Source organism: Lonchura striata, chromosome 15 (assembly GCF_050655825.1).
Source record: "Lonchura striata isolate lonStrDom1 chromosome 15, ASM5065582v1, whole genome shotgun sequence".
Classification (NCBI taxonomy): Eukaryota; Metazoa; Chordata; class Aves; order Passeriformes; family Estrildidae; genus Lonchura; species Lonchura striata.
This window is the reverse complement of record NC_140717.1, coordinates 6289714-6300912: the sequence shown is the minus strand read 5'-3', so window position 1 is coordinate 6300912 and position 11199 is coordinate 6289714. Positions and strand designations below refer to the sequence as shown.

The window sequence follows — 11199 nt, the reverse complement described above, 5'->3', positions numbered from 1 at the left end:
CACACATCTACCAAAACCTTGTGAGTCCTTACTAACTAACAAGGCACTAGCATAGGAAAGGTTCAAGGTCTGAGAAAAAGCTTTTGAAAGTTTAAAAAACAAAATAAATAAACAAAACTAAATTTGAAATGAAGGTCCAATCAAAAAATACTACAAGCCTGTGCATCAGCTAGAGGTGTTGTTGTGGGACTGCCTACCAAGCTGCTGTTCAGAGCCTGTTACATTCCCAACAGGCACCAAAAAGGGGTTACACACAGCCCAGACAGAGCTGTTGGCAGTGCTCTGTGGAATGCATCTGTCCCAGCAGTTCGGTGACACGCACAGCAGACATGCAGCCTGATCACAGCCACTGCTGAGTACAGCCAAGGCACTACATGATGACACTGAGGTCCCAGTGCAGTGACAGGACATAATGAAGGGTCCAAGAAAGGGGATGCTCAGAATGGAAATGCCAGGTGCATTGCCCAAAGAGGAGCGGGTCTGTGGGACAGGGGACACAGACCGGCAGCCTGGTGTAGCAAAGTGCAGCTGATGTAAGGCCCTGGATAATTCACCAATGCTGTTGATGGTATGGTCAGACACTACCTGAAGGAAACCACATTATATGCCTTATTTGCAATCAGTCCAAATCTGTAGAAACATTATATGTATCATCTGTGTCTCACTTTGTGTGTTGTCATCTATACTGTCTGCCTATATAGTTTTGGTACATGAACAAATACATACTTTGGGAGAAAGTAAAACTGCTTTCTCTGCTAAATCTCTTGTAATCACACCAAAAAACAAAAAAACCCTTTGCAGATATCTATCCAGTTCCCACATTAAATCAGTATGTTATTTGACAAACGTTTTCATTTAAAGACCAAGTACCTGCTAGGAATTCACAACTAGGCTTGAGTCCTTTGTCTACGAACTCTTAACTTTTCTTCTTCAGCCCCCTGTTCCCCCTTCCATCTCTGTTCTGCAATTTGCCAGCCTCCTTTATGTCTCAGTTATGTCTGCACAATGTGAGGCAGGCAGACCCATGTGCCCACAAACAGAAAAGCTCCTCCAGCTCACAATAACTCAGCAGGCTTCTGCGATTTTCAGAGCCTGCACTACTGTGTGCCCATATCTGCTGTCAAATTACTGCCTGGACACAGGCTCCACAGCTAACCTCAGCCTTACCCCAAACATGAAATTGTCTCTGAGACCTCAGGAACATTCATCTTGTCCTGCAGCTCTTCCTACATAAAGTGGTGTAAACTCAGCTGATGCTTCTAGGAAATAAAGAACAATCTTACCCCTCCAAAGATGTGTTATGATTTTATGGCCCCTTCCTGCAACCTACTGAGAGTGGATGTGCTCCATATCATACATTTAAAACACATCAACACAGATTTGAAGGGTGTACAGTTCTTCTGAGGTTTCTAAAGGAAAATAGAGATGAAAGCCATAAAAAACAACCCTTCACATACAGCAGAGTTTGAGAAGTAAAATTTTAACATAAGTTCATGTTTCCCTTTAGTGTAAGTTCTGGGAGTCCCAAGACTGTTCTAACTTCTAGCTGCTTGTCATGGCTGTAACATCACAGCAGTGAGGGAAAACCCTGAGTACATTGACTCCAACCTTAGCTGCCTTCCCTTAAAACACTCATCTTGCCCTACTCTATTTGAAGCTGTGAAAAGACAGTGATAATAATAGGAAACTGCTCCTAGAGCTCCTACAAAGGAGACAGTTATTTTGATGTCTTGCCTCATTGCAAATACCTGTACATAGGAGAGATGACATGCACAGATCACACACCAACCTGTAATTGAGGCAAGTCAGGATGTTATTGACTGTAATTGCTGTTGCCTGTCTCGACCTTCTCCTTGAGGTGTCTCCACCTCCCTTTACAATGTCACAGGTAAAGGACTTCCTCCGTGGTCTGCAAAGAAGCAAAACAGCAAATGGCAAGAGAGAACTGACATTGTTTATATAATACTAAAATTAATTCTAAATCAACAATTCAGAGAAAGAACATTGCATAAAAGTAGACTAAAAGAGATTTCACTGAGAGACAATGTTAACAGTGATATTTTGTATATATAAAGCATCCTGTACCCCAAATCCTCAAGATGTTACAAAAAAAACCCAAAAAATAAAAACCAAAGAAAACAAAAAACCCCACTACCTTTCTTCAGTGTTTTGCAGAAAAAGTGATGCATAGGCATTCATAGGACTTTGCAGAGTAACTGAAAATTTACAACCAGAATGAAGATCAGAATCCAGGCTTTTTAATCCATTAGTTAATTATGTGCATTATTTTAAAGCAGCCCTTGGATTTATTTATTTTAGTGTAGGTTGGGTAAAAAGGAGCACTAAAGCAGAAATATACATGTGTTCTACATCTTAAACCAAGACTTTTTTCCTGGAAAGGCAATAAGGATACCCTGCAGGCCAAGGTTTTCTATGCAGCCATAAAACCTTCATCCTCTGGAGTGTGCTGATAGCCAGGATAACCCCCAATCCATGTTCCATACCCAGTGCATGCTGCAGGAGGGAAGGATAACAAAGCACTTTAATGGAGAGAGAACTCCATCAGGGAAGTCCTTTTGGGCCCCATTTCCATCAGGTCATAAAAGAAACAGCCTGGACCCACATGCTGGGCTCTACTAAGGCTGCTCCAGGCTGCAGCTCTTCATTTGCAAAAGAAATGACTCATTCATTTCCCTCTGACCTCTGCAGATACTTCAGACTGCTGACCTCATCTGCTGATGGCTCCCACCACTAGAGCCAGCATCTTCAAACAGGTTCTCCCAGACAAACCCCTCCACTTTCCCAGGCAAGCTGAACTAAGACAGCTCCAAGAATCCTGAATCAAGGCTCCCGGGAGGCTATTTGTGCATGGGCTGTGAATGTTCAGCCCTCAATGCATTTATTTCCTGTTCAGAAAAGCAGAGGCCATAAATGAAAAGGATGTACAGATGAGAAGGTGTAAATTTTGTCAGGTGAAGTTAAAACATACCTTAACACACCATGTGAGTGTGAAGTGCACACTCACATAGTTGTATGAGTATGCACTTGACAACACATATTTCTTTCCTGCAACTACTGACAGATACACTTTCTTTTAGTGTGTGGTGGCCCAAGCAGGTCCTGAAGTCCCTCTAGACAACTCAGTGACTTGTGACTGGGAATTCTCACCTCTGCAGTAGATTTCCAGACTCAGTTTCATGACCAGAGATGAAATTTGACAATTCTACTTCAGCAGAGGAATCCCTGTGCTTGTATTGCATCCCAGGAAAAGGACACATCTCTTCAGACACACCCATTTACCTTGGCATTCACAGCCTTGTTATCAAGAGTATCACAATACATATTGACTATTGACTTTTGTTCTTAACAGCCCTGTTCCAGAGAGATTACTCCATTCCACAGCTAAGGATACAAAGGCATTCGGTGGCTGAACTGGGAATTCAATGCTGGTTTCAAGTTCAAATTCAGAGTCCTGCTCATTGGACTAATCTCTGGACAGCATTTTCTACTTGGCAGAGAAATTTCAGTTTTCAGGTCTGAAAGAATACCGAGGATGGAGTCACAGATACATGTATCACCGACTAACATCTTTGTCAATAAAAGTAGCAAAAAAACCAAGCAAGCTAGGTCAGCTCTTCCATTGGTCTCCAAAGAACACCCAATTATTAGAGTGAGCATAACCATTTTTAATAAGTAAGCTGTTTTGGAAGCCAAACTGTTTGTCCCGAGTGCCACATAGACAGCTCCTGCTACTGGCAGAAGAGGCCTGTGAATCAGAGCCCGAAGTCTGATGCAAGAGGAATTTGGGCGTCTCAGGCTGATTTCCCCAGCAGAGAACAACCCTGTTCGTTTGAGAAAGTCCCCTGCCTGCTTTCTCTCTGAGTAATTAAGAGTGAAATCCTCCTCTCGGTGACCCCAATGCTCTCAGCCTAGGCTGATTTACACATGAAAGGAACCCTCTGAGGGGCTTTCTCTCTTTCACATTCACAACCAGGCAGGACCTATAAATAAAACCTTTCTGAAAACAGGAGCTTTCAAAAAGGTCTGTGTATGTGCACAAACGTGTATGAGAGAAAGGGAATGGCTGTGTGCACTCGAGGATGTGTGTTTGCATGCGTATGTGAGGCGTGGGTGAGAAGAATGTGCATTCACACACCAGCCCTCATGCAAACAAGTGTGCTCAGAAAAGCATCTGCAGGGATGGGGAGCGTGCACAGGTGCTGGGGGCACTTAGAGGAGCCAGAGGGCATGTCCAGGCTGCTTTCCAGCTAGCACAGTTCCAGGGGGTCACCCCAGACAGCTGAGTCATGCTAGGGTTACACATGGAAAATGAGAGCAGATTCAGACCCAATTGTACATATGAGACCAAACTTGTGAAGCACTTTCCCTCCACAAAGCAGTAAAGTAATTGTAGGACAAACACCAGTGGTGTACACTGCTTTGGCTTTGATGTGGGAGGTAACACAGAATCAGAGCTCAGTTCCTACGGTTTTGACAGAAGATGAGATTTTTAAGTGGTCACATCTTTTCAGCTGTCCAGGAGAGTGAGTCGTGTTGCATTTTCCAGGGCTGTCATTGTTCAACAGTAAATTTTAGTTTTCTGGAACATTAAACCCCTCAAAGTTTGAAAAATAAACGACTACACAGATGACCTGAAAATGAAGGTCGGGAAATCAAAAGGACTATGACTACCTTTACAGTAGTTATAAAAACAAAAATGCTTAGATATGCATCTGAATTGTCCCTCCCCCACTGTCCTGTTGATCCATGTGGCTAGGAAATCAGGCCAGGATATCTCCACTTCCATGAGGCCTATGGAAGACCTACAGAACTTCCAGGAAACTTGGCAGTTAGTGTGACCCTGCCCTAATACAAAACAGGTGACATGGAGCTTGGAGCCAAGCCAGGACAGCCCACAGGGTTGCACAAAGCAGGTTCTGCTCTCTGGGTCTTTGCCCCTGTAAGAGGAGCCTTCTTAGGACCTGGCTACAACGTGGTATTTCAGAACTGCAAATTATTCTACTCCACTACTCCTGACCAGCTGAAACATTTGCTTTACCGAATCTGTGCCCGTGCCGTATGCTAATGCCAGTAATCGCGATGTAGGTGTGTTAGAACTACTGCAGCTGCTCCACTGCTTGGGAGACTCCAGGGTGTTAAGAGGGAGGCAGGAGAGATGCTACACCCTTCTGATTTCATCACTTCTAATTGCAATTCTTGGATCTCTTCCCCCGCCCCCAATTCTTATGCAAATATTTAGAAGAAATAGGCAGAAAAAAAGGCGCAAAACAGGAGATATAAAGAGTGCAAAGCCTCACAGGAGCGCACAAAGCACAAAATGTCTCTTCTGCGTGTTCAAAAGACTCTTCCCGACTCCTTGCGCTATGCAGGAGTGTGTGACCAGGGATTCAGAGCTCCCCTCCCACTGAGCTCGCAGCTAAAGCCCTCCCCCAGTTCCCAGGGTCTTCAAATGAAGATTTGCATAGTAGTTCCAGATCATTCCCGAGGGAAGAGACAATGGCTCTCTCAAGGCCCTCTTCCCCCCAGCCCTCCCTCCCAAAGCTGATAAAGCCCTGATGAAAAAGGGAACAAAGGATTTACAGATGTCAGAATATTGATTTCTGAGGTTCCAGGACTACAGGGAGAAAATGAAGAAAACTTTTGCCCTCAGAAACTTTGTTGAGTTTGAGGCACAGACGCTATCTCTGCAGCACGAACTCCGCGTTTGTTAAGACTGTATCTGATGGAGGCAATATTGCTATTCGAGAGGGATGAGCAGGGCCCTGAAAACGCGAAAATCCACGGGGATGAGATTACAGCCTGCAGTTCCCAAGAGCGCGTTTGTTGTTGCCAGACCTGATGAACGGAGGCACTTCCAGTGAAAGCAGCTTGCCACCAGGCGGGCCAGGCCGGCATTGCTCCGGCCGCCGGCGGCACCTCCCTCCCAGCGCATCGTGACTCTCTGGTGTCCTGCCCTCTCTGCCGCCTACCGCTGCACCTGGGAAAAGTAACTGAGAGGAAGGTGAAAGTCTTCGAGTGGCCTTTGATTCGAATCAGAGTGGAATGGAGATTCTCAAAACTCACTAAATTTCGGGCCGTTACCCGAAAGCCAAAGCTTTCTGCTCCCACATTTCTGTGCACAGTCCATGTAAACCAGAGCTTGCTTTTTGCACTACAAACATTCCTTTCCACTGTAGTGCATCAGCTCTACTGAGCTCCACCTCCACCAGCTCCCTGCCATCGTCCAAAATGTGCTAAACAGAACAGCGACAGCATCCAAAGTGTCACATGTCACTGCTGCATGCCCAGCAGGACACTGGTACTGGGCAGCCAAGTGAGCTAACAGGAGTTCTGGCCTGACCTCCACCTGTCCCACCACTACTCTGAAACAGCGTTCTCTCAGTGAATGGCTACTACACTTTATATACATACATACATGTGTATATATATACACATATTTAAGGTATTTTCCCCCGACCCTTTTCAGAGCTAACTGTAGCATTTCTGCACTCAGAAGGTTCCTGGGATGCTGGATCTTTTGTAAAAATGTACCTGATGAAAATTCCTCAAATGTTGGATTTAGGCCTGGATTTTTTAAAGGTGATAAGGTATTTTCTAAATCAAGCTCTAGGCTCTCACATAGGTCAGCTGGGGGGAAACCCCACCTGAAACCCTTTCTGCAAGGCACAGCAGAGAGTACGAGAGGGGTTTGCCATGCCATGGGTCAATAATTCAGACAGAGCTGCAGAGCCAGAGCTGACTGTTCCCTCATTTCCCACACACCTTTGTAAAAACACGTGCTGTCAGGAGGACTGCAATCATCACAGTGATAATAATCATCACATATTGTAGAGTTAAACACATTTCATACAGCTACATCAAAACATTATTCACAATACTCTTAAAATATCTAGGTTTCTTTCAATACCTGTCTGTCTTCTCTCAGCTAAAAGAAATTATTCTTATGGAATCTTTTGTGTCTCCTAGCAGTCACTCCAAATTTACATTTAAAGATGTGAATCAGACCCACTAGACTCCTGATACACCTCATACAGAGATTAATCATGGCTGTTGGGATGATGAAGACTAAGACAGGCCCATTTTACATCAGTGTAACTCAGACTGTAATGAACCTCTACCACACTCAGGTTCAGGACAGACTTAAACCCCACTTTCAGTTGCTCTCCACGAGCCCCTTAGAGCTGCATGGGTGAGCTCCTGGGGCAGCTGTGCTAAGAGGTGCCACTACTGTCTTCTCCAAAGGGCATTTTCCAGACTGCCAGAGGAGTAAAGGTGTCAGGGAGAACTTGGGAGAAGCAAACCTTGGCTGCTCTCACCTCCTGCTTAACACTTGCATGTTGTGTTTTGAGGCTGCTGCAGCAGCAGCACAGCTCACAAACCTGTTTTACTTTAGAGAGAATTTTTCCTCATCCTAGACAGATGTTTGCTTATTTTGCTGGTTCTTTTGTTTTCTCTTGTTCACAAACATTACTGCCTGTTGCTTACTTAAAGGTTTTTTTGCTACAAACAAGAGTAGTTTTGTTTATATAGCTCCTGCTACAAATTTGCTTTAGGATACAGAACTTAGTCTTAGTTCCATCACTGAAATGTTGTACCAAATAATTCTCAGAGCTTCTGTTTTCCCCAAAAAGCCACATGCAAATTACTTTTAAATTAAAAGTCTGATATGTTAGACAGTTCATAAGCTTGAATCGAAAGGATGAAGGTGTGGAAAGGCAAAATCTACCTCCAGTGTGGATTTAGCAAAGCAGGTGTGTGTGTACATGGCAAGCCCCAGTGGTTTGAGGGCTGCTTTGTCCAAAATGCATCATGTCCATGATGACAGAACATTTGTACAGGTACACACAGTACCTGAGAATAACTTCTTTCAGTATGGAAGCAAAGCTGTCCTTAAAACTATTTATTAAATAAAATAATGCAAAAGCAAAGTACTGGAAGAGGTAACTGTAGTTTAAACAAAATAAGAACAAAGAAACCAAAGCACTTTTAATAGTTTACAGTGTCCAGATAAAGTAAACAACTGAGCAATATTTTTATGCCAAGGTGTTTCACAACAGCTTTCCAAGGTTCTGGCCATCTTACTATTCCTTTATACTACACAGTAAATTGGACACAAGCCCTGCTCCAAGTGCAAGTGGGTAAAGAAATCCTGTTCCCCAGCAGCAAACACGTCCCCACCATCTTACAGCCATGCCACGCTGCATGCCTTGATCTTGGCAACAGGGAAGTGACCAATTCCATGGGACCAAGGTGTGCACATGACCAACCAACCTCCTCCTTCCAACAGCAACCTTCTTTGGAGTAAAACACAATTCCTTCATCTCATTCCTCTCAGACCAGCCCGTACCATTGTCCTTCCCATATGCACCACGGGAATCCTCTCATTCTGCTGTGCAGTTTTAAGTGCTGAAAAATGTACTGTCCTCCTATACAGCTTCTGCCAAAAGTCAAACAGCCAGGCCCCAATAAAGAACTAAAAGAGAATCTAGATATTTGTCAATCTTTTTCCCCTAGAGGTCTTGTGTTCATTCAAGTGATGTTATTATTTCAGGAGAATTATCCCAGGAATCCATGTAATTAAAAACACTTTAGTGGTAACAGAATGGCACCATTCGAGCCCTTTGATCCCCTCATGCCTGGGACATTGCCAGCACTCTCCCTGAGCCCACAGCCCCAGGATTTTTCACTCCCTGAACTATTTATCACTCTCTACCTGACAGGAGCATGTGGGCAGGTGAGGATCGGCCTCTTCTCCCTGGCAATAGCAACAGGACAGGAGGAAATGGCCTCCAACTGCATCAGGGGAGGTTAAGGTTGGACATCAGGCGTAACTTCTCCACATAAAGTATGATCAGACACACTGCAATGGGCTGCTCAGGGAGGTGACGGAATCACTGTCTTTGGAGGTGTTTAAGGAAAGACTGGACAGGGCACTGTGTGCCATGGTGTGAGTGACACGGTGATGTTCGCTCGGAGGACGGAGACGATGCTGTCCCAGGTGCCCTCCACGCTAAGCGAGTCAGCGTCCGCCACCGCCCCAGGACGAGCGCCCCGGGCCCGCTCCGCCCTCAGCGCCAAGATGGCGGCGGCCGCCCTCAGGCACTCCGCGTGACGTCACCACGGCCCCGCCCCTCGCGCAGGCGGTGCCGCTCAAGGTCAGCGCGGCCGCGGCTCGCCCGGCGCGTTCCGGTTCTTCCGGTTCCGGTGCCGGTTCCGGTGTGCGGACGGGAGGACATGGCGGCCCTCGGACGGGTGTCCCGCCTGCTGCTCGGCGCCGCCGCCCCGCGCTCCCTGCCGGCGCGCGGCATGGCGGCGGCCGCGGCACACGAGGAGGGCGGAGGTAACGGGGCTCTGCGGGGCGAGGGCGGAGCCGGGCCCGCGGATGGCGCGGTGCTGCCCTTGACACCCGGTGCCCTTCGCTGCGGGATCGGGGCATGGCAGGCTCTCGGTGTGAGCCCCCGCCGGGGTTTAACCGTGAGCCCGGATCCCTGTTACAGACGGGGGGGGAGCCGCGTTCGGGGATGGACGGGGGGTTCATTAGTGCCGCGCTAATTGTGTGCAGGGCGCGGTCGGGTCAGTAGCGCTGATGCCGCCGCGCTGTTGTTGTGATCTCTGATCGCTGTCCCGCTGCCCAGCCCGCATGTGGAAGACGCTGACCTTCGTGGTGGCGCTGCCCGGTGTGGCCGTGTGCATGCTGAACTGCTACCTAAAGGCGCAGCACCATCACGAGCGGCCCGAGTTCGTGCCCTACTCCCACCTCCGCATCAGGACCAAGGTACTGCTGCCCGCGGGCTTTCGCAGCCCTCTGCTCCTCCGCGGCTGCGGAGCTTCCTCTAAGACTGCCATTTTCCTTTCTCGACTGCTACGTGAGCTGGCTGTGATAGCAGCTCGTGGCTGTTTCTGCGGCAGTAAGAGTTTGTCACAGCTCTGATGAAGTACCCATGATACTCACACGCCTTTCCGTCCCAGAGTGATCCTTCTAATGTCTTGCTGAAAAATTTTTCAGTCCTAGAGCTGCTGTACTTAAAGTAACACAGATCTAAAAGGTAGCAGTGGAGATCCCAAGTACTCAAAATTGGGGTCCTCGTAATACAACACAGTGGATGTTTAAGAGCAAAGATTGTGCTGTTCAGAGACTCTGGCTCCCAGCTAAGGGAGAGAGTTTTCCAACTCTTGCTTCCTACATCCTGGTAGCCAGCTTGCTTAATTTATCAGCCTGTCTAGCTGTGTGATCATAAAATCATTTAGGTTAGAAAAGTCTTCTGAGATGGAGCCTTACCTTTGACTCATCTCCACCCTGTGGCCCAGATGATGGCACTAAGTGCTACATCCAGTCTATAGCCAAACACCTCCAGGGATGGTGACCCCAGTAGCCTGGGCAATTTGTCCCAATGTTTAGCAACCCTTTTCGTGAAGAAATTCCTCCTGATGTCCAGCTTGAACCTTCTGACACAGCTTGAGGCCATTTCCTCATAGCCTGTCACTAATTGCCTGGGAGAATTGATGTTTGAGTCTGTACTGTTCTTGGTTTCAGGTGCTTGTAGGGGTTGTTCAGGAGCTGCCACTGGCTTATTTTCTTTCTTCTTTTAACAGCGTTTCCCCTGGGGTGATGGGAATAAAACTCTGTTTCACAACCCCCACGTTAACGCTCTCCCAACCGGTTATGAAGATTAAAACCAAGATCCTGACAACAGCCAGAACTTTGGCTCTCCCCATATTGAACCAGAATGCTGAGTGGGAACCATCATTTCTGGGGTCATAGTTACAGAAACTGTTTCTTCTGAGATGAAGCTGAGTGGTGTTGTGGCCCCCATGTGCACGTGTGATGGGGCCCTTTAAATAAACAACTCTGAACATGAATTTGGGATTTGACTTGTTTACCTGAATCCTTAGGAGATTTTTAGTTGTGTTGGCATAAAGCATTAAGGTTACCCACAGGACAGAGTGCATGAGCAAAGGGGCTTGACTGCCTGAATGGAAACACATGTTCCTATGTCTGTAACAAACAACACGAATGCATTTGGCACAGGACATGAATAAATTTCATATTCTTCGTGTCTGGTTTAACTGATGACTCTAAACTCACGGCCAGAACAACATATACATAGATTAAAACCCAATATATACTGAAGCACATTCTCCATTATCAGCTTTTGCAATATTTATTAACAGTCATGA

General features: G+C 46.5%; 1 protein-coding gene across 1 annotated transcript; it reads left to right on the top strand.

Annotated features, from left to right (window-relative positions):
* The first annotated feature begins 9230 nt into the window (after nucleotides 1–9230).
* Nucleotides 9231–10881, top strand: COX6A1 (cytochrome c oxidase subunit 6A1). The gene is made up of 3 exons (XM_021549807.4): nucleotides 9231–9361; nucleotides 9657–9796; nucleotides 10615–10881. Exons 1-3 carry the CDS (start codon nucleotides 9256–9258, stop codon nucleotides 10693–10695), a joined length of 327 nt encoding a protein of 108 aa, XP_021405482.1. The 5' UTR covers nucleotides 9231–9255; the 3' UTR covers nucleotides 10696–10881.
* Nucleotides 10882–11199: the final 318 nt, after the last annotated feature.